We start from the raw sequence: 23,135 nt of genomic DNA, 5'->3' as shown, positions 1-23,135 counted from the left end.
GAGCAATCTAGTCCATGCAGTCTTGCAATCCCCTCTAGCACCAGCATTAGCGTCGCTCATTCCACGCCTAGGCGGCGCTTGAAATCATCCACCATGCGCAGCAGCCCTTCCCGCAGTGGCACCTCCGGCTTCCACCCCAGCATTTCCGTAGCTTTAGTGATGTCCGGGCGACGGCGGGATGGATCGTCCGCAGTGTTCTCGCGGTATTCGATCACAGCGTTGGGGTTGACCACCTCCTTGACGAGGTTAGCCAGCTCCAGCATGGTGAACTCACCCTGCAGAAAGCATTTGAGGGATAATGCATATGTTCAGCATGCATGGTCAATATGCCGGTAGGCAAGCGCCCTTTGAATAACACGCACGAAACTACATACCAAATCCTCACAGTTGGCATAGGGCCCACCCAAACAATGCGTCTGTCGTAACACACATGGCTCCTCCCTGCCGTACTTGTGGTCCCCGCATCACCCACCGGGTTGCCAATGTTGAAGGGCCCAATGTGAGGGCCGTCCATCACTGCTACCAGGCCGCGGACGAGGTCGCTGACGTACTGGAAGGACCGGGTTTGCTGACCATCGCCATAAACCGTGATGGGCTTGTTCGTCAGCGCTTGGCTGACAAAGTTGCTCACCACACGCCCATCGTCCAGGGCCATGCGAGGGCCGTAAGTGTTGAAGATACGCACAATGCGGACCTGGGCAGCATCAATTACACATCTGTTTAAAGCCGCTGAGGCTTGCCACGAAACCCCGACGTTAACGCGAAAAAAGCAGCCTACGAGAGTGCAGAAGATTTGGAATGTAACAAACCTGCAGGCCATGCTCACGGTAGTAGTCCATCGCCAAGGTCTCCGCCACACGCTTGCCTGCCGACGACAGAAGGTGACGGAGTGCATGAGGCAGCATACAACGAACATTAACAACGCAAGAGCGGGGGTGCTTGTCCAAGTGACATCGAGACTGATTTCAGTCCAAGAGTGCTCACCCTCATCATAGCATGAGCGCTCGCCGATGGGGTTCACGTTGCCCCAGTACGTCTCCTTCTGAGGGTGCTCCAATGGGTCACCGTACACCTCGCTGGTGCTGGTGATGAGGAATCGCGCCTTGCAGCGCTTGGCAAGGCCCAGCATGTTCATCGTCCCGAGGAAGCTAGTCTTAGCCGTCTTGATTGGGTTGTACCTATGGGCCCAGGGCATTTAAGCCGGGTCAGCATATGGGTATGAGACTTTCGACAGAGGCGAGAGGGTGGTGCCGGAGGACTAGGAGTGGTGGCGGAGGTTAAGGCCACGTATGCGAGCCATACGATGGCTAATCATACGGGTAGCAGACGGAGCAGGCTCCCATAACAACCTAATCACATACGTGCTGTCAGAGGCATATCATAGGGTGTAAATGAGCCGCCGGCAAAGCTGAAACCTGTTGCTGTAGCGCACGAAAGCACCCACGCTCCGTTCCCCAAACAACATCTTAAACAACCCACTTGTAATGAATTGGTGAAGCTGGGCAAGCGCAATGGAAAACTTGATCCACTTCAAGGAGGATCGGCTCCACGACGTCATGCCGAATAACCTCAAAGTTGGGCTTTCCCAGCAGATGTGCAATATTCTCCTTGCTACCCGTGAAGAAGTTGTCAAGGCAGATCACCTGAAGTTTACGATATGGGTCGTGGTGACTGAACATGGAAATGAACCGATCTCTTTTGACAAGCACAACGTACATGGTCGCCGCGCTCCACAAGATAATCACACAGATGGCTCCCAACAAATCCAGCACCTCCAGTTACCAGAACGCGGTTGCGCTCGCAGCGTGGCTTGGTTTTGATAAGGGTGCCGTTACCGTTCTCAGCCATCTTTTCCTGTGTAACCCAATTACAAGACAAGTTTAGTCACGTTCTATGACACATGAGAAGCATAAGTACACCTCCTTTTGCATTGCTCGTACGAAGTCATGTACGACTTCCTTATGGTGCAACGGCGCCGTGAGAACTCCAGTAGCGTTTTCTTATAATGCTACTGACAATATATAATTGCCCATGCACACGGCCTCATTCCAAAGTTGGTCACCATACCTCGATCCGACAACAACGCAGCTGAATTCATACTATGGTTTAATAGAAATTTGGCATCGTACAAATTGTTTTTTTCTACATTTCATTTAACGGTGACATGGAGTGCCTGGGTCCGGGGTACATGTGAGCAGAGCATCTGCATTTGGAGAGCACTATGCATTATAACTGGCTAAATGATTTACGCAGACAGCATTCATGTCATTGTTGCATCAGGTCATACTCTTGTTTTCCAACAGACATGCGACAGTTCCAAGGTGTGGTGGGCGTTTCTAGCCCAAGCCTGCCCAAGCGCCTAAAAGCCAGTATGTAATACACCCGTATCTTAAACTCGTGAACTTACTTAGGGTCTCAAACCGAACTATGTCTAAAGCTTTTAATTATGGTGTTCAATGGACGCGTGGAGATGTCATCTACGCTTGCATTGCGGCAGCGCATGCAGCGCATGCAGAGCCGTTGCGAACCATTACCGAGCTGCGCACGAGTTTGAAGGCAGCCATGGAAGTGGCTTTGCAGAAGCAACCCATTGTAGTTTCTGTTGACGGTGACTGCCATTGTTGGGCGCGAAAGGCTCCAAAGGCATCTATGCCTCGGACGTACAGACGCAAGGTTATCGCCATAACGTGCCTACTAGCTTGAAATCCCAAATGCACTACAAAAACCGATTAACTGACGCCACAAGCTAATACTGTTAGGTTTTCTTGTTAGTTAACAAGATAAAAGACGCCCTGCTTGGATACCTAAGCCTACGCTGCCGTACACAGCCGACAAACCCACGTCGGCCATACGGCCATGCGTGCACTCCTTGCCGTCAACTCATTCGCTGTGCTTCCAGTGGACGTACTGACTTTGCCCCAAGAATACGGCTGCATTGCGGTAGTAAAGGCGAAGGGCCCCCCCATACAGATATGGCAGGCAGTTCGGTTCAACCGCGGACCATGGAGGTTTGTGTTTCTCGGACGTTTTATGCCCTCTCCACAACGACTCGCGTTTTTGTTGCCGCGCTGCTGCTACCAGCGAGCGTGTGCGTAGATCCTCAAAACCGTCCTACGATACCTTGAGACTACCCAAAAAGAACAGTACTATGCCGAGTCGAAAGGACTCTTAATTTTGCGCGACGCATGTGCATTGCCTGCAAAACGCGCATGCAGGTTCTGGGTTCGTCCTGGGTGCGCAGAGGAATCAAACTCGACCTCAAGGCCGTCCTGCGGAGCGTTTTACAAGCTTTCTGTTCTATAAGGAAAGGATGCTAACGGACTGCGCATGGCTCCGGACGAAAAGGCGTCATATGTGGCGCCATGCAATTCAAAAAACAAGACTCCGATGTAACGCGTCCGACTACACCACAAGTATCATTTACGACACGGCCTATTTGCGCAACAGCGGCATCAGCAACAAAGCTTATACGGTACAGCATATCCCTCACATCCCGCACACCGGGTATTACAACAGAACGGCAGCTCCGCAGTAAACCGCAGCGTGAAAATCAGAATCGTTTTGCCTGTTGGCCAGCACCTCCCTAGCCGTGGCCGTGGCCAGAATGGGTAATGAACACAGAACACCTCCAAAATATCGCGCACACAGGAAAGTTGCTGCATTGCACGTGTACAGTCAGGTCCCCTCCCCCCCTGAGCAAAACCTCAAAAGTCAAAAAGTCAACTGCAAGACAACACCTGCATTCGCCCTGCCGCACCCATCCAGTCGAACTGGACCCGGCGGACTCATATCTCCACCAAATCAGCACCAAAGGTAAAAGCGGGTAGAACGTGCTGTCTAGTATGGAGCATAGCGAGGTCCGGAAGGAGCCCCGCCAGCACCGCGGCCGCCGTAGCTGCCGCCGGCAGGGCCCGCCGGCGGCCGGCTACCCCCGCTACCTCCCGTATAACTGCCAGACCCGCCTTGATAGCTGCCCGGGCGACCGCCGCCGCCGCCGCCGCTAGCAGCCATGTAGGCCCCAGACCCGCCATGGTAACCTGTAACACCTGTAACGCGTAGAGTGTAAGGTATATCGAACTGAGTCTGAGGGACAGCAGGCCGACGATGTAGCGGATGAGGCTCGTGGCTGCTGTGTGACAACACCTTGGAAGTCATATTCCAGGAAAAGGCTTGTCAGGACTTCGGGTTCGCGTAGGGCAGGCAACTAGCCAAACAACGGCGGCTACCATTGCGGTTGCATGCTATTGTGTAGAAGAATTGAGATTACTCGGAAACGCAAGGTGGGAAACCATTTCGACCCTACGTAGTCAGCAGTACGTAGCAGCAGGCGCTAAAATCCACCGTAGCAACCTCTGCCAAGCATCCCCTCTCCATGCCCCCTTCTAGTCCACGCGCAAAGTGCACGTCGTAACCAAAACAACGAAACCCTGAGCCCTACCTCCGCTCCCGGACGAATACACCGAGCCGCCTGCGACAGGGGCCCCGCGGCTGGGCGGGTGCGCATTGTACGGCGGTGGAGCTCCAGAGCTGCCGTACCCTCCTCGCTCTGTGCCATATCCCGCACTGACACGTTCTCCTCCATAAGCAGGCGCACCGCGTTCCCCGCCGTAATGCCCAGGTGTGTAGGAACCACCGCCACGCTCTCCGCTCCCATAGCCGCGCTCCCCGTAGCCACTCCGGTCCCCATAGCCACTCCGGTCCCCGTACCCTCCGCTGCCGCTGCCGCCAGCGGCAGCCCGCTCACCACCCCCGTACCCTCCACGTGAAGGGGCCCCGCCACCGCGACCACCCTGATGTCCACCGCCGTAGTAACGTTCCCCTCCACCATAACCCCCCACATCCCTGTGAGCCGCCCCGGCGTCGTAAGACACTGCGCATATATGCGACCATCGTGGAACCATCAGACGGACACATCAGTACATTCAGTACATCAGTACATTCAGTATATCAGTAATTCAGTATATCAGTACATTCAGTACATCAGTACATTCAGTATATCAGTACATTCAGTATATCAGTAATTCAGTATATCAGTACATTCAGTATATCAGTACATTCAGTATATCAGTACATTCAGTATATCAGTACATTCAGTATATCAGTACATTCAGCGACAAACATGTTGAAAATTGATACCGATATGAAACTTTAAGAAGAAGAAAAAGAAGAAGAAGAAGCCAAGCCGCAAGTCGGGAGGTTTTTGTAAATCCTTTGGTATCCAAATTCACACATGTCAAGTTCAAGTCCAAGTTGAAATCCAAGCTCACCTTGACGGGCGCCACCGTACTCGCCCCTAGCGGGGTATTTCTCCCCGTAGCCTCGATCATCGTAGCCACCGCCGCCGCCGCCGGCGCCACGGCCGGCGCTTGCACCGTAGGCAGCCCCTCCATAGCCGGCGCCCGATGCACCACCATACTCAACACCCGGGCGGCCCTCGGCGCGACCTTCGGCGCTGCGTTCACGGGGCCCAGGGCCTGCCGGAGCACCGCGGCCGCGACGCACTGGTCCACCGCTTCCGGAGCTTCCACCTTCATGGTAACCGGTGCCACCGCCCATGACATAACCAAACTGCGTGGCACGGCAGGAAAGCCAAACCGCGACTACTTCAGAACGCTCACATTCCTTCCTTGTGTAACTGGAAGAACAAAAAGCCATGTAATCACGTCCCAAATGAGAGCCAGGAACCAGATTTGATTTCATAAAGGCGTGCACCACCGAGTTGAATATACGCTGGTGTTTATATTCTGATGTTCCATGCAACACTTTCCATCATGGCGCTACTCCACACTTCATCCGTGAGCGCCACACTAGTCTTCCGCTGTGCGAGTGAACGTAACCAACATCTCCTTCCACTCCATGCCAAGACAGCTCCCGAATTCCGAACAAAGCCGACCCCTTCCCCAAGCCATCTCCATCTTCAAGACGAGCTGCAACGCGACACCAAGCCCTGAGTCCACCCATAATCATGCTGATCACAACAGACGCTTTCTCCCACCTGGCCGCTTGGTACCACGACTGGCATGATGGGCATGCCCGGGTAGCCCCCATAGCTGTAGCCGTACCCATAGCCATCGTAGTCCTCCTCATAGCCCTCCTCATATCCATAATCGTAGCCCTCCTCGTACCCATATCCATAATCGCCCTGATGATACCCGCGGCCGCCGCCGCCGTAGCCACGGCCGCCGCCGTGACCGCCTCGGCCACCGCCACGACCGGCCGGACCGCGACCACCTGCACGCATGGCAGTGGGAGACGGGCAGTGGGTTTCGGCAGTTAGCGACAGGTATCGACTTCTAGGGTGCACTTTCACAAGGTGCTAGCGCGTACAGTGAGCTCATTTCACAGTCCACCGTCCAAGTTTAGGCACACGGCACACCCTACATCCTACACGTGCGCCTACGCTGCTGCGCAGGAAGCTCCTGCAGCCCCCTCGCTTGCTGCCTAATACATACCTGCCTAGGACACCCAGGAGGGGCAATAGTGTTCCAGGCGGAGAGATTGGTGGTGGGTGCTGTCAAGTAGGCGAACAGGTCCGGCTTTTTACAGTGGCCCAGCACTTCGCCATTGCCCCAGCTGCCCCCCCCCCACTGCTCACCTCCATACCCAGGCGGTCCGTAGCCCCGTGGTGGGTAGCCGTAGCCGCCGGGGCCGTAGCCGCGAACCATGCCCATGCCGTCATCGCGCTGAGCTTGTGGCTTCGCCATGTGAACCTGCACACGTGTTTTTTTTTCAGGGGAGTGGACCGTGAACTAACGAGGGCCTCACAAGCAGAGCACAGCGGATCACACTACAGCTACCCCACACGGGTAGTACAAAGCAAGACGCTGGCTACCAGTGTGGCCAGGCACATCACGGCCGGGGCATGGGGCGCCGCGGCAAAAAAATAGCACAGGCAGGCTACGTGAGGACCCCTGGTATGTAAATAACGTTGACAAATAGAAGTGACGGACAAGGATTTCTGGTTTTTTATCATTGAGTAATAATTTAGAGGGTTCTTATCTTTTCAACAAGCGCTCCTGCGCAGCAGGTTCCTTTTTAATAAAAAATAATCATGCAGAGTGCCAAAACAGCACTTACGATAAGTTCCTTGTCAGTCATGATATGTTTCTTGTTCTCTGCCTCGCTCACGGCGCGGAGAGCGGAGGAACGATCAGTGTAGTTGATGAATGTGTAGTTCCGCAACTTGGTTGGATCGTCGGGCATGTACAGCAGAGTCACTCGCTCGACCTGCACGTTCCAGCAGCGGGTAAAGTGGTAAGTAGGTAATAAGGGGTAGGGGGACATAGGGCGGCAGCACGAGGCTAAACCTGAGCCACAACAACATCGGGCACAACTGGGCCACGGGAAGAGCACACCATGGGGCGGTGCCAGTTCCGCGCCATTCCGTTCTCGCTAACCCAGCTAATTCCATCCTCGCTAACCCAGCTGCTCCTCTCACATCGCCATCGCCATCATTACGGTGGGACAAGCAACAAGATCAGGCAACAAGGGCTTTTCAGGAGGGCGCAAGGAAAACGGCAATGGCGTTTTTTTGCCAGTATTATTTCTCAGACCCCCTTGAAAGAGCACAACCGGATCCCTACCTACACCCTACATCCTACATTCACCATGCTGCCGACAGAGACTTCCCTTGGACAACCCAGACCCCGAAGCAAGACCCCCCCCTCACCGTGCCGTACTGCGAGAAAATGGCGCGAAGGTCGTTCTCTGTGTACTGCTCCGGCAGGTTTCCCACATAGATAGACTTGACCTTTGGGGCATTACGTAGGAATTTGTGTGATGCAAAAGAAGTCAAGAAAAAATCAACTGCCCCGAGCAGGTGGGTAGTGGGTAGCAGAGGATGTAACAACATGGGTGCAAAACAGTCGACCAGCATACTATGAAACAAGAGGGCATGGAGCATTGACACACATCAGCAGAGCAGGCTTTATAGAGCCGCCTGCATAGAGCTCAACTTAGTCAACTTTAAAAAGTAATTAATTTGTAAGACAGCCCCCAGGAGAATGTGTCTCCTCTACATGGATCCAAGTCTACGTGAATTCGAATGATTCAACACAGGGCGTTTTATTCTGTATGGAAAAACAGTGACGAGTTTGTATGCCATCACTCATCACGCCTCTGCACATATCGCGCGCTCGTGCCTGAAGACAGGCGGCGACACCAGAGGCAGGCCACTCGCAAACCACTCCACAGACCACGCACCTTCTCCGTGCCGATTTCGTCACGCTTGGGGTCGGCCCACATGACTTGCACTTGGTGGCCCCGCAGCCGGAATTCGGGACGGCTGAGCTTTCGGAGCGCCAGGGTGGCTGCGGCGCTGTTGTAAAATGCGATGAAGCCGAAACCCCGCGCCTGATTGGTTTCTTTGTCCATCATTAGCTCGATTTTCTCCAAGCCTGGGCACCGTAAAAAAGAACCCGACATGCCAACCTTCATAGCGCGCTGTGTACATGTAAAGAAGAAAGCAAGGAAACGGAACACGCTACACAAACACATAACAAAACGGACATGTATGCCTCCACCCTCCCTTTTTTAACGGCTATGCGTACCGATTCCAGCAAGGATACATCGCGAGAGCTTCAACGGCCGCCCACAGGCAAAGGAACACAAAATGCCTTTTCCCATCTTTCTACCGACTCCCCTGCAGACATGCCAAGACGGCCGCACCACTTACCAACCACCTCCGCTTTGAGCAGGACTTCCAGCTCCTCGCGAGTAATGTCCCGGGGCATCTGGCCAATGTACAGCTTGTTCTTCACAATGGAGGGCACCACGTTAACCTGCATCAGCGCGGGGGTTCATCAGCGACGGCGGCACCCAGCAGGCATCCAGTTCCCGAGGGGGGCATCCAGCTGGTGTGCAGCTGCTCCCAACACAGCAGTTCAAAACCCAAGACCAAAAAAAGCAAACATCGACACACGGGACTAAGGTGCGGTACATTTGGACGACAACAGAACGACACCGCTGCCCAACTGGTCCCTAGGACTACACATAGCAGAACACAGTAAGGCTTCGGCTTCGTAATAAAAAGCGATACACAGAAATCAGGCTTGTCCAAATCCTAAACATCTCCAAAGTTGCTCCAGAAGATCTCCAAAACACCCCTAGAGTTGCTTCCAAGCGGGTGCTCAGCGCAGGTGCCTAATGGTGCCTCCAGGTGCTCAATGCACGTGCCGTTAATATGTGCGCAGCCTTTCCGGTGGCGGTGGGGGGGATGCCGGGTCATCAGCGGCACTATGGCAGGAGCCCGACAGCACCTAGCAGCGTCACCTAGTCCTGGCTAACCTACGTAGGCCCACGTCCCAGGCCCCTACTTGGCCTTGGCCTCGCCTTCAAACATTGTAATCCTTCATATGCGCATATAGCGGCGCAGGAGGAGGTGTCGGGACGACTCACCCGGCGCCCAGGAAACTCCTTGACTTCCCTTCCCTCCAGGATTGTCATGGCCTTCTCCGCAGATTCGCGAGCTTTGAAAACGCAAAAGCAGTATCTGCAAACAGACATGTTCCCACAGACAGGCATGTTCACATCAGGGATGCGACAAGGCCGGTGGCCATGGCCTACGGCCCGGTGCTTTGCACCGGCCAGCTGCTGCGCGCGCGACAAGGAATAATAATAGTCCAGGTATTTGTTCATTCTATTCTGTTGCAAATGCCTACGACGTGGCTTAGCGACACGGATGGCTGCTAATATTATTATTACTACTACTACCATTATTATTATTATTATTACTACAATTAACCACTACTCACCCCTTGTTGGTGTTGCTCTCACGGTCCTTGGGGATGCGGAGGGCAAACACCTCGCCAGCCATCTCACAAAACGCCCGTACCTGGGCGTCTGTAGCCTCCCGGGGCACCTTTGATATGAACACCTGTCAAAGCCGCAATAGTAACACGTAGCATTGTAGCAGCACCCAAGACAGCAAGGCCACATGCATGCATGCTATGTGTGTGTGTGTTTTACACCTTGGCTGCATATGCAATGCAGAGGTGTGTAAGGAGTACCCATACGAACCAGAGACCCTAAGAGCCTCGGAGCCAGACAAGTTAGAAGGAGCCAGACAAGTTAGAATAATATGTGAAAGTAAAGAGGGTCAGTTCCCTGGTGCGGGGTTACAACGTGCAGCGACGGTCCTCCCCAAGAAAATAAAAAAAACCGCCATGCATCACCTTGCATTGAGACCCTCCTTTTCCTGCAGTGCCAGCCAACTGTTCCCGAAGGAAAGAGATTCGAGCAGCTAACAACGGATTCGGGAGGCGACATCCTATAAATTCGTGGAGTTCTCTTTAGTCACTGCATTTTATTGCACATCCCTGCGCATCCGGTAGGCGCTGAAGGATACTGGGACAACCTGGTAATCTTTATGCAGATAATCCGGAGGCTATCCGATTATTAATGCGGCAAAGAAATGTTAATAGTAGCGCTATTAAGCGGTGGCATTATGTTGGAGATGATATGCGGCATTCCGAAGCGGCGGGTGCGGGCCGCCGCGTTTGGACGCCCCCACCCAATCCGAAGAGCGCACGCCGCACGCAGAGGCGCTCACCTCGGTCCCATGGGGTGGCAGGCTCATGGGATCCTCTGAATCTCCCGCTCTGCGAAAAGCATCCAGGGTGTTGGTTAAGCGTAATGTGAACACAATGAAAGCTGGCGGGGAGGACGCCGACGTGGTAGTGCAGAGAGCAGCTGCGTTATAACCCACCCTTGCTGTTCTTCGTGCTCCTGATTTCGTTGCCTTTCATCTTCTGCGGTTGCAAGTTCTTGCTCGCGAACGTCATCAGGAGCCTGCTCCTGAGGTTTAGGCTCATCGCCTTCGCTCTTCGGCTCGCCGTCAGCCGGGGGGTCGACACCGCCACTGCCGCCACCGTTTTCAATCTCGTTTGCTGGGATCTGAGGCTGCAAGTGTGCGCATAGACAAAATGGTAAATTTTAATTATCAAAGAGATGGTCCGCGGCAAGCCCTTAGTGGCCGCTGCCCGATTGCTGTGCATAGTACCTGGTCGCCGGTTCCCTCAGGTGGGGCATCATCTATACCATCGCCCTGTGGATCTCCGGCATAATCCTAGACGTAGGGCGTTACGCAAATTATTTTAGCGCAGCCCGCCAGGTCAAGCTTGAAGTAAAGACGATCTCGCACCTCGCCCATATCTGCGTCATCCACCAGTGCAGCCTCCTCAACATATTGTTCCTGTTCTTCCGCCATTTCACGTCTGACCCACGGCCTGCCTGCTGTCACCTAATCAGCGAGGAGCGGCTGGCTTGTTCGAGTGGCTGGGGGCAAATAAAGAGTGTAAGAGAAAAGGAGAATGGCAATACTTCAGGGTAACTCTAAATTAAGGTTCAGGGAAGTCGACGAAAGCCAGCATGGCTATGGTGGTTCCGGCGGCAGCATGGTAATGGTGACATAAAACGAGCCCGGCGGCTGTAATTGAAATGCAAGTAGGTGCATTGGAAAGCTGCAGAAAAGCCCGGTCAAATAGGAGTGTGATCGCATTCAAGGACAGACCTGCTAAAGGGAACTTGGCAGCATCGATGTGATCATCAGTAACTCAAACAAGAATTACGAGATTACAGTGAAAACTTTTTGGAGTCCATTCGTACGTAGTTGTACTAACGGTACGGGCGCATTTTGCTTTTTTCACAAGTTTAATGACCACGCTAAGCATTTCTATTAAGGCCAACGAAGATTTCCGCATGGCAGCTTGTGCCAACTTTGCCATTACAGTCCCAACCATCAACTTTGCCGGCCGACTCGGCTCGGGCCGAGCCTGTGCGGGTTTCGGAAGGGCGGATGCGGCGGCTCCATGCCGCTCCCGAGCGGATTTTTCTATCCCCGCGAGCTTCAGTGCTTTCCAGGCACGAGGTGCTGACCTCCGACATGCTCATATAATGCATAGGGATGCATTTCCCCTGCATTTGCCTGCTTGCAAGTCAGGCGCTTGTAGCCGACAAAATCACATCCGTCATCCGGCATCCGTCACAAATGCAAAACCAAAGCCGCAAACGTATACCAATCATTCAAATAGGGAGATTACAACCATCTCAAGCTGCCTGGTACATGGGTAAATTTAGGACCCGCAGCTGTTACCCTGGTTTAAGAGGAGTCATGGTGTCTGTGGACATGTTGCATTCGGCTGGCACTCTTTAGGAGATTTATCATAAGCTACCTTGTGGGTTGGACGCTGTTGATAGGTTTGGCTAACCGTCTGGCGACTTCTCCCTCTGTGACCTCTACGGCAACTCTTATATCATAAAGTTGAAGTTGTTGTTGATGTGTGGGACAAGGGGTTCATATCTTCTTCACCCGTGGCCTCTACCCGGCGAAACCCTGCCTTCCCCAGTATTTCGGGACACCCTTATCCAGTCACCCTAACCAACTTCTCAGTGGATCGCTCAGGTTCCGCACCCACCACCGGCATCCAACTGAATCTGCCGGATCGACGGCGGCCCAACTCCATTCCTGGTCAGCTCGCAAGTCAACTTTATCCCAGTTCACCACCCTCCATCGAGTAGGGGCGCTTTTACCTTCCACCATTGGAAGGATTTTCGACCTTGACAGGTCTCGACCCTGGGGGCATGTTGTTGGGATCTCCCGGGGGCTTGTTGTTGATGGGGTGTTACACTGTGGGCGGCTCGCCCGATAAAGGACGAGCACCGGGGGCCCTGACCGGGCCGAAACACAGCGCAGGGATGGGCGCGCGGCTCTACGTCCGTCTGTTCCTCCGCGCGCGCCTCATTCCCTCACTCACGCCAACCGGGACGCTCTCCCAGCCCCTGGCTAGGCAACACAGCGGTGCAGAGGACTGCGAACCGAACTAGTTGTTGTTGTTGTTGTTAACAACAGCGGGCTACCAAGCTTCTATACCGTAAAGCAAATAAACCGTGCCAACGGGTACATCGCCTGTCGCTGTAATAGACACACAAAGCCTGGAAGGGAAGGACAAGTGATCCGTGCCGGCATGCACAAAGTTGCATATAATACCGTAGCTATGTAGCTTTATGATAAGATTTGCCGTGAAGTTCGCTGAGGGGGAGGTCGTCAGAGAAAACGCAAGTTCAGCAAAGGACCGCCCGTCCCCGTAAAAACCGGAAGAACCTTTATCCTCGGGGCCGGTCACAGCCCCTCCCTACGCCTCCTTAACCTAAATATATTTGTTGATTACTTTTGGTTACTTTCTTGTAGTACTATTACTGCCAAGGTGGTATTTTTGGATGCAACGATACCTTAAAGAGATACCTTACAGAAGCACAAGAGGTGCTGTGCAGGGGAGTTGTAACGTGCAAGAGCAGTTACTTCTATCTCTGCACGTTTGAAGAGAAACGTCCAGAGATAGAAGTAACTGCTCTTGCACGTGCACAAAGTGGTTTCAGGTAGCTATTCTCAATACTTTTTTTTACGATGTCGTGCAATAGTACGGGTCGTACACTGGATGGCTACATCTTCGCTAGTGTATCGCATCCGATGTCTTTTGACACCTCTTTGACTGGTTGTGATAAAGGTTTTCCGTTTCAGGAGTAGCTGTACTGCTTCTTTGGCGCTGTCCGCGGCCCATCTCAGTTCTCTTTCAGGATCACCTTGAGAGTGGCTCTGTCCTGCGCCGGCTCACAACAATGTGTGTGTAAACCTTTCAATTATAACGTGAACCTGCAAATATTGCCCGAGTCCAAGTGAAAAATCCCAAACAAGGGTGCGAGGTGTGTCTGGGTAGGGCCCCACGTGCCATATAGCCATCGCCTCCCGCTGTCACTTCTGTTCCTTACAGCTTCGCTTGCTTCGGCAGGGCACCTACACCGCTATTTTCTTCGGCGACAAAGAAATGTACCAACTTGAGCAACTCAACACGAAAAAGCCTGGCCTTACATATGCACAACCTGCGCGTCCTGTGTCAACTACAACCAACTCCTAACCAACCAACTGCCACAACAACTACCAGGGCCAACGGCCTAGGTCCACCTGTGTGATGAAAGAATCAAGGCTGTGCGGGATGATCCGGAGGTTGGGAACGTGGCCTGGCACGCCCCATGCTGACCTGATAACCCCCCCCCCTCAGCAGCAGGGTGACAGGTCGCCTACGTTCGCCTACGTTCACCACAGGTGGCAGATCTCGCACTGTACGAACATCCTCACGGGTACGGCACTCGGTTGACCACATGGACGACCGCCTTCCGCCGAAGTGTGGGGACAGGCAAAGGGGAATGTCGGATGTTGTTAGTTAACAGCCCCCCTCACAAGGGATCCAACATTTTATGAGAACTCTTCTATTGAGTTTCAAGCTTAACAATAAAGCTCGGGATCGAGCAGGCCTGCTGCTGTTGCACTAAGTAACCGACGCAAATCGAGTGCGGAGATCCCGGGCGGCCGTTTTGAAAACTTCCCCAAACGGTTCAGGAACACTCCCTCCTTTGCGTGCTAAAGCCAAAAGGAAGCCCCCGATGCTGTGCACTTAAACCTTTGTAGACTTCCTACGTTATTCCATGCCGTACGCCCAAGCGTCGTACAAGGCAGGCAAAAAGCTTGGCGGGCATGTGGTGGAGATGTGGGACTGAGGGAAGACGAAGACCCATGCAACCCCGTACCCGTCATACACCGTCATCCGTACAGAACTGTACGTAAACCCGTATCTGCCGTACACTTACGTACCTGTCCTGCCCGGACGTCCTTTCCGGTGATTTCTGCTGTCCGCGAGCCTTCGATGTAGACTTGATTTGTGAACCACCTGCAGGTTGAAGTCAAGCCAAGGAAAAGGGCGACTGTGCGTATAGCGGTGTAGGACTGCCTGACGATCTACCTAAAAAGCAGGCAGCTTGGCGGGTAGTTTGGTCGGGCAGTTTGGCAGGCAGTCAAGAGAGACAGTCGCATAGGCGATTGTGAGAAATCGAAAGAGGTTTGCATCGACATGCACCACAAGATCCCGGGCCTTATAGGTGGTCTCCTTAGCTCTGAGACCCCGGACCCAATGACAGTCCCTCCGAGGGATCGAGTCGATCCTTACGCGGTCTTGTACTCCAGATCCTGCTTCAGCAGGTTTCGATAATCGGCATTGTTCTTGAAGGCAGAAGAAAGGAGCGCCTGTGAAAGGGGATTCAACGTACAGGTCAGTTTGGCGCGAAGTAACTGGTAACAGCGCCCCGAGTTTGACGGAAGCTAAAACGTTCTAAAACATACATGCCTGGAGACTTGACATGTAAAGGGTAGTCATCAAAATCCTCTTCCGCTTACTGATGTCATATCTTAGTTTACATGTGTAATCCCCCCAAAAATGCGATGATTCCGGCGGTATCTCGTTCAAGCCGGCTCCCGTTATGGGAGAGATGAAATACGATATGGGATCTCCCATATCCTGCTTACAGGCTTCGTTGCAATAAAAAAAACAATCACCAAAAAATCACCATCGTCATACATGGCTAGGGCAGGCGGCTGGCAGAGGTTAAGGCCTGACTTCGGCTCCCGGCCGACCCGAGCGCCAGCCGGCTCCTCGTGTTTGAGGAGTGAGGATATGGGAGGTGGCCCCCCATCATATGGACGGTATAGGACGTGATAATATCAACTTGCTAGCTGACCGGGAACTAAGTTGATGCGCCGTTGATCCGCTAGATTTGGTTGGATGCTGGTGGTGAGTTGCCGAACCCAACGAATACATTCTGAAGTCGGATGGGGTGACGGATTAGGGTGCCCCTCTAGCAGGGGAGAGCAGGGACTGCCCCGGGAAAGGGGGCCGCTGGCGAAGTTAACCACCCTGTAACAACATACATACATGGCTAAATATGGCAGGAGTAATTAGCAATAAATAAAGCTAGCATCATTATTATAAAAGCACAAAAAAATTAATCCCCTTGCTGATATGACTGTTTTAATTTTTGCCCTGATTAATTGATTATCTTTTAGGAATTCATGGTCAACATAGCATACCTTGCTTCAGTTCAAAGTCGCCTCCACTGGCCATGTTGTGATTTATTACCTTTCCTTAAAACGGAATTAAATGCGAGTGAAATTTTCCAAAATCAAATCAATAGGTTCACATAAATTATTTTCTAGTGAATTTAATTTTATCCAGACTTGGTCCAATCTTCATTAACTTTCTTCAGGCCAACATCAGTAGCTTTGTAAAACACAAGGAGAAGGGGCAGAATACAGCTTAAAAGGGTTTTCAGCTGATAAAATGAACTGACCAAAAACATAATCTGCGCACCAACGTAGGAGAAGAGAGCCTCCGGAATTTGGATCAAGTGGGGATTGTCCTAATTGATGCAGAAGTATAATCTGAAGACATAAAAAACCTTATAGAAGAGCTGAGCTGACTAGCGATCCTAGTGAATACTCCCGTAACGGACCATTTTTATTTATATAGTTACCCGTAAAAGTAGGGAACCTTAAGCCAAAACATAACTTAATGCCCATTATTGAAAAAATCCCTCAAAAAAATGGAAACCAATCACGTACTGTGTAAAACCCCAAACCCGACACCCTAAGTTAACACATCTAACCCTAAAATATCACCGCGTATGCCCTGGAGGGCCTTAAACGTGCGTATTCGGGCGGGAAATCGGCACGCGCTGACCATGAACTAACCACGCGCCCTTTTGCGTACCCTATTGACGTAAGTCAACTGTTGCTTTGACTTTGGCATGCGAGCTACCCGTCCCGATGTAACATTTCTCATCCGGTTCGACCGAAGTCTTTTTCATATACCTGGTTGGGCACAATCAGCCCTCGCAGCAGGCGGTCCGCAGCGGTCGAGGTGGTGAATATGTCGGCAAAGTCCTTCAGCTGGAGTTTTAATGCTACGCTCTTGGAATCCTTGTCGAAGGCGTCGTTTGTGGGCGCAAAAACAGTCTCAATTGTTGTGCCACTCTGCGATGTGTAGCAGAGGAGAGCACATGGCGATTTTTTTCTCTCGTTGTGAATGATTATGTATATGGATATGCACGTTGAATGTGTCCACCTAGGGCAGGACCAATGCCACTTGCCCAAACCAGCAGGCAAACTTCATTTGCCGCATTCCTCGCACTACAGCAAGGCGAAATGAAGCAAACATCTTATTTATATACATAAATATATTTACATGTAACTATTTACATGTAACTGTTTCACGAGGTTCTCTGCGAACAAACCCAGTAAATGCGCCCCTACGTATACGCTTATGCAGATAGGAAAGAGGAACTGTCCTATCCGCGCTTGCGTACTCAAAACATCCTTTTGATGTCTTCCATCCGGTATTCGATACTCCTCCAGGGCCGTTGCGAACCTTGAGTGCCGCGGCGCCTTCGCCTTCACCAGCAGCCCGGATAATGCGACATAGCGTCGTCAGTGTCTGGTCAGCGCAGATATAGTCGGCCGGCGTGTCGTAGGTTTCTGAAGTTAATTTCCCGGCAGCTTGCCCTACTGCAGGCACTACTAGACCACATGCAAGAAGCGACCCTAGCAACAGTAGCAGTGTCGGGAGATGCAGCCGCGTTGTGCCAGCCCCGGGAATACTGAACGCGGCCATGTGACGGAAATCTTTGAAGGTGCGTGTGTCCCGGGCAGCTGTTTCAGAACCCTAAGCGTACGGAGTGGTGATGCAGATATGGGCACGGGAGGCGAGTAGTGAGACTTATGGCGAAACGTCAAAAATGCAGTAACTGTTGTGTTGACGAGGTATATCTGGATTCAGGATGTGGATGCATGTGGAGCCTTACTTGGAGTGACGGAAGGCTTTGGTTGCGGCCCGTAACGCGCCGTACTCGTCTAGAGTCCAACAGTGACGAGGTTTGGAACAACGTTTGAAATGGTGACAAACGTTGTGTTAGAGGCGTAGTGTTACAGCGTGTCATGTGCGCGGGTGTACGAGGATTGGTACATGGGGGGCAGCAGCGCGATCGAGTGTGAGCCTTTCTCGTCATGTTTATTCCTGCGGTCCAGCATGGTCCCACGGGTCTGCGCAGACCCGTTCCTCCTAAATGTGCAGCCTGTCTCTTCGGTCAACATAACAATTATGGGATTTGGTTAAGTGCACGAATGGCAGTTTGTGGGAGCGAGTTCGCGAAGCCTCAGCTGAACTGAAAACCTGTTATAAACTTGTATGTGTGGAACCCGTATCTATCTTCCAAATTTTTGCAAGCGACTATACACCTCAAGGATATAAACAATGTGTTTAGTCCTTTACTCGATTGCTTACCGTGCGCAAGATTCTCGTCCAATTGGTTTCGGTGCATTTGCTCCTTGCAAGCCCTTGCAAGTCAGTCGCACAAGTAAGGAAAGGAACTAACACCAAAATTACGAAAGTCCAGTGAAAATGGCTCTCGCCACTCGCGCAAACGCATCGTCTCTTTGCCGAAGCAACATGCCTTCGCGGACGACTCGCATGGTCGTAACGCGAGCAACTTCACCTAGGCAAGAGCTTAACCTTACTATGACAAACATCGCTTTGACAACTGCTGCCGCAGCAGCGATGCTTCTGGCGGTCCCCACGCCCTCGTTCGCTGTTGAGGCTTCCTCGCCCTCATCGCCCGCTCCTACCGGGAGCGCGCCTGCATCTCCTTCAAGTAACGAGCGGACTTCAACTGTTAGTAGCATCTCCTTTGCGCGCGTCGACATGTCCGTAACCGAGAAGCTCCGACAGCGCGACGACAACATGGCCTGGAAGTGCAAGGGAGTGAACATGTATGGTGAGTAGGGAACCATACTAAGCAACTTAAAGTTTATTTTGATAGCACGATAAACGTAAAGAGCGCGCGTCTGAGCGTTTCTTTGGGTGTGACTGGGCACGGTTGCGGAGAGTTGCGGTCAACGCACAGAGGTGCACGGCTCCTCGCTACTTCCTACGTCTTCCTATCCTTCCCGCCCGAAGATTCTTTTCGCTGATTGAGTGCTAGCGTAGCGGATACTGATCTCTGGTGCACACGCGATGCCACAAGGCGGTTTTAAAACGTTTCGGCTGGTGTTACAGCAAGAGGGGCCGCATAGGCAAATACCATGCCGAGACTGGGGAACGGAAAGCCTGCTGCCTGTCGTACGGTGTCGTACATACCTAGCACAAGCGAGGTGGTTTTTTGCCTGTCGCCAACAAACGTAGTGCAACGTGATTATATACCCATGAATCTGTGCAAACCTGTACTGGCCGAATGCCACAACCTGAGAGAAGTGCTCTGCACATGGGATGGGATCGGTGTGTGTGCTCAGCCTCCTGTAGATCTGCCACGCATGGAAACCCCCAAAGGATGTAAAAGCCAAGTTTCTCTGCCATTGGCACCATATCCACCGTCAATGTGCTCTAGCCAACCTCTGAAACGTGCCTCTTGCTTCTGAGTCAGCGGCGCCTATGAGTCTTCGTACTCGTCATCTTTTTTCGTTGTCGGCCTTGGATTGGATTCACAGATTGCGATGGCGAGCTGGCAGAGGCCGCGGAGAAGCGTTTCGAGGAAATTGCCAACATCTTCCGCGGCGAGTCCAAGCCATGAGCCGGGAGCGTCGAATTGGGCTTATTGCATGTATGTATGTATGCATTGATTGGTCGAGCGAGAGTTGCTGCCAGTATGCGTGCGGCAACAAGGCTTTTAGCTGCTCGGCATTCGGTTGTATTTTTATGGAATATCATGTAATATTTAGTATCGGGTCGTCTAGTGGGCGGTGGAGAGGGCGGTTGATAATGTTTATGTTCCCTGTGTACGGATAGGCCGTTAGGGACCGTTAACCGTTGAGGTCAGGGCGGCAGTAGCAATGCACGAGGCAACACGGGCTTAACTGGCCTGGTCTGAGTTTTATTAAATTTGGTTTTCCTGCTGTCCTCCGAAAAAAATCTGTAAAGTCTGTAAAATTCATCAGGTCGAGGAGTGCTATCTCGGTGCACCAAAGGTGCTGTATACATGCCGACCTCGCGGCGAAGCGGACACTGTGGGGGTCGAAACCAAAGAGCAACGATACCGGGCACGTGGATTTCACTCTTTGCATTGCTGTCACTTCTATCACTGGTGAAAATGTTACCGCCAACGATTTCACCAAGGCAGGGTTCATCACTGTCGACCGAATCAGGGGATTCGGTCATCAATGCTGCTATGCCGCGTTGACTCACGGGCGTGACCACCTTACGGCCGTCCATGGCCCCTCATATCTATTCTATGATTGCAATTACTTAGTTCTGCACACTACGGAGAAATCTGGCGGCAATGGACGTCTTTGGTTCTAGGAATCGATCTATTTCCGGGTCGGCCTCGATCTATTCCTTTTTTCCTAAGGCCAAAATGCCGATTGCTTTCTTTTTCGGAAGTTATTACCTAAAAAAAACGTCGGCACCCACCCGTGCAGAAATGAAAGTGAGGAATAGCAGGTCCCCTTGAACCTTGACCGACCAGCTGACTTAGTATGTATGTTGTTACAGGGTGGTTAACTTCGCCAGCGGCCCCCTTTCCCGGGGCAGTCCCTGCTCTCCCCTGCTAGAGGGGCACCCTAATCCGTCACCCCATCCGACTTCAGAATGTATTCGTTGGGTTCGGCAACTCACCACCAGCATCCAACCAAATCTAGCGGATCAACGGCGCATCAACTTAGTTCCTGGTCAGCTCGCAAGTTGATATTATCACGTCCTACACCGTCCATATGATGGGGGGCCACCTCCCATTTCATCACTCCTCAAACACCCGAGGAGCTGGCAGGCGGATTTGAACCCGGGTCGACTGGATCGACTGGGAGCAGAAGTCAGGCCTTAACTGGCACGGGAAGGCCCGGAGCGAGAGAGTGTCGCTCACGGGGGGGTGTTGGAAATGACCGACACTCATATACCAGTGAATGGTAGCCACAGTAATAGGACCCAACGGGGGTCCGGCGCTTTGCTGGTCTTAACAGGTTATGAGCCCCGCGCTTTAGCGTGCGGTCATCCGTTTGCCCGGTGGTGCCTTTTTCTGCTGTGTGCGGACTTAGCTGTAGGCAAGGATGAAAATAGATAAGGAGGATTTTTATTTCTCCATTAGCACCTTTCACCTCTTGAAGGAGCACGTCATCGGCGTCCTTCAACGTAAAGGACTAGCGAACGCGATCAGCCCCGTGCAGGCTACGCGGGATGTAGTGACAGACGAGCAAGACCAGCGAGCTTTGGGCGTTATCAAGGAATTCATCCGCGTCCTGGAGAAGCCCCTGTACGCGCGTCACGCGAAGGCGTACGACCTGTGGCTTGCTTTGGCGGCTAAGTATGGGCAGCAGACTCGAGCTGCGAAAGAGCTTATTGGTTCAACGGTTGACCCAATTCAAGATGGAATCGAGCGAGACGATCAGCGATTACATCGCGAGGTTCCAAGCGCTTCGACTAGAGTTCGCAGCCATCGATATTAGTTTGGCGGATGACGAGGCGGTGGACCACGTCTTGAGGGGCCTACCTGATACGTATGCCATGATCCGCACAGTTATAGAAAATACTACCGACGTGGACGACGTCGAGAAGCTGGAGATGCGGCTACTCGTCGAGGAGCAGAAGATTGATACGGAGACCAAGAAGTCGCCCGTGAAGGGAGCCTACAACGTCGCGCGGCAGGCGCCACACAAGAAGAAGGACAACAGGAAGTGCTTCTACTGCAAGGAGCAGGGCCATTTAGTTGCCAAGTGTCCGAAGCTTAGACAGCCATATCCGCCACCACCACCGCCGCCGCCGCCGCCTCCCCCTCCACCACCTCCCCAGCCTTTCATGCGCCAACGACAACAACAACCAGCAAGTCGCAAATTGGCGATTTCATGGTGTAATGGATAAACCAGCGCACTGGCGCGAGGTGGGATGGCTCCTGTGCTCGAAATAATGGCCGAGGACGTCCATTGCTAAGTGGGGGGCAATGTAACGACGCAAATGCCAATCTGAGTATCCCGGGTTACGCCTTTGCTGTGTTACAATAGTATATATTACGTAGGGACCGTCCCTGCCTCTTGCCACAAGAGGGTGTCACCTATAGCATAGGTGATGAAAACTTTACTGACTAGAAGGCGACAGCTCTCCGCTCGATCTTCCACGTCCCAGGTTTTGAAACCTTTGGCCGTATCGGGTCAAGCCATCTCATGTACCGCATCCATAAGGCCCATGTGCGCCCGCACGCAGACGGCGGGGGGCCTTCGCCTGCCGCAAATGCTATCATGCTGCTGAGGGTGGAGTGTGGAGTTGGTGTGTGGAGTGTGGAGTTGGAGTGTGGAGTTGGAAGATATACACTAAAAGGCAATTTACAGGCATTCTTTTTGACACTCAGCTGCGTCTGGCCGACCTAGGTTTCCGACTTCCGGTTGAAAATGAAACTAAAAAACACTTTTCAAGGTGCTCGTGATGTTCGCTGTCTCCCTCCCTCCCCATAGTTCACCATCGGCCCCCTCACAAAACGCTCTCTCTCTCCCTCCCTCCCTCTCTCCTGCCTTTCCATGTCTTCCCAGCGCCCAAGTGCCCTCCAACAAAGAGCCCCAGAGCGTCCATCTCCCCGAAACAAGTAATGATGATGTATGGTATCGGTGACCGGACCACAACTGCCGCAATCTCACCACAGCGCACAATTTCAGCTCCAGAACGACTGCCCAAACAAACCGTACTAGACTAGCTCTTGGGCCCCCCGAGGTTACAAAGTCGGAGAGTAACGCAACTCCACAAGGTGTAGTACGCACATACACACATAAAGCGTACAATCCAAAACTCTCTCCCTCTCTCTCCTTCCCCTCTTCATCCGCAATGGCGGCTCTCTCGTGCCACACAAACCCTCAGCTCGGAGTCGGTCTTCACTCCTCCATTAGCCCGATAACCGCTCACAACAACACCAATTGCGCAGAGCACCAACACAGCACTGCCAGGCCTCCCCAACCCCCTCTGTTACCACACCAGCTGTTTCCCTTGCATACGCCAGGAACCGGTCCCTCGGCATTGATTGTGTCATGCTGGGCAATCCTCCTCACTCTTCTCCTCACCGCAACAAACGAAATGGCGGATCATATAATAGCAGAACAACTAATTTCCGTACTCCGTACTCGATTCTGGAGCACCGTACTACTTCCGCGAACTCGCTGCTCTCTCCGCCAGCCCGGGTTCACAGCCGGGCTCTCCCCGGGTGTGCCGAAATGGGCCTTCCGGCGCTTCTTCCCTCCCCCAAGACCCGCCGCCGGACCTTTCCCCCCGGACCTTTCCCCCCGGACCCCCCAT

At 52.7% G+C, this 23,135-nt stretch overlaps 4 protein-coding genes across 4 annotated transcripts; 1 reads left to right on the top strand and 3 right to left on the bottom strand.

The window, feature by feature from the left end:
- Nucleotides 1-56: 56 nt before the first annotated feature.
- Nucleotides 57-1,848, bottom strand: VOLCADRAFT_66420 (uncharacterized protein; the record flags this gene model as incomplete). The annotated part of the gene is made up of 6 exons (XM_002955913.1): nucleotides 57-275; nucleotides 473-694; nucleotides 810-865; nucleotides 985-1,178; nucleotides 1,480-1,643; nucleotides 1,717-1,848. 6 exons carry the CDS (start codon nucleotides 1,846-1,848, stop codon nucleotides 57-59), a joined length of 987 nt encoding a protein of 328 aa, XP_002955959.1.
- Nucleotides 1,849-3,785: 1,937 nt separating this feature from the next.
- On the bottom strand, nucleotides 3,786-11,206 carry VOLCADRAFT_107013 (uncharacterized protein; the record flags this gene model as incomplete). The annotated part of the gene is made up of 14 exons (XM_002955912.1): nucleotides 3,786-4,129; nucleotides 4,439-4,870; nucleotides 5,268-5,568; nucleotides 5,996-6,231; nucleotides 6,596-6,710; nucleotides 7,078-7,227; nucleotides 7,670-7,750; nucleotides 8,203-8,396; nucleotides 8,675-8,780; nucleotides 9,397-9,490; nucleotides 9,753-9,874; nucleotides 10,550-10,598; nucleotides 10,706-10,899; nucleotides 11,141-11,206. 14 exons carry the CDS (start codon nucleotides 11,204-11,206, stop codon nucleotides 3,786-3,788), a joined length of 2,484 nt encoding a protein of 827 aa, XP_002955958.1.
- Nucleotides 11,207-16,660: 5,454 nt separating this feature from the next.
- On the bottom strand, nucleotides 16,661-17,492 carry VOLCADRAFT_96911 (uncharacterized protein; the record flags this gene model as incomplete). The annotated part of the gene is made up of 2 exons (XM_002955911.1): nucleotides 16,661-16,855; nucleotides 17,250-17,492. 2 exons carry the CDS (start codon nucleotides 17,490-17,492, stop codon nucleotides 16,661-16,663), a joined length of 438 nt encoding a protein of 145 aa, XP_002955957.1.
- A 776-nt stretch (nucleotides 17,493-18,268) lies between these two features.
- Nucleotides 18,269-19,808, top strand: VOLCADRAFT_121476 (uncharacterized protein). Its single transcript, XM_002955964.1, has 2 exons — nucleotides 18,269-18,651; nucleotides 19,361-19,808. The coding sequence occupies exons 1-2, from the start codon at nucleotides 18,279-18,281 to the stop codon at nucleotides 19,441-19,443; spliced, it is 456 nt and encodes a 151-aa protein (XP_002956010.1). The 5' UTR covers nucleotides 18,269-18,278; the 3' UTR covers nucleotides 19,444-19,808.
- Nucleotides 19,809-23,135: the final 3,327 nt, after the last annotated feature.

The sequence above is a fragment of the Volvox carteri genome (genome assembly GCF_000143455.1).
Source record: "Volvox carteri f. nagariensis unplaced genomic scaffold VOLCAscaffold_56, whole genome shotgun sequence".
NCBI lineage: Eukaryota > Viridiplantae > Chlorophyta > Chlorophyceae > Chlamydomonadales > Volvocaceae > Volvox > Volvox carteri.
The sequence above is the reverse complement of the archived record's forward strand: the minus strand, read 5'-3'. Positions and strand labels throughout refer to the sequence as shown.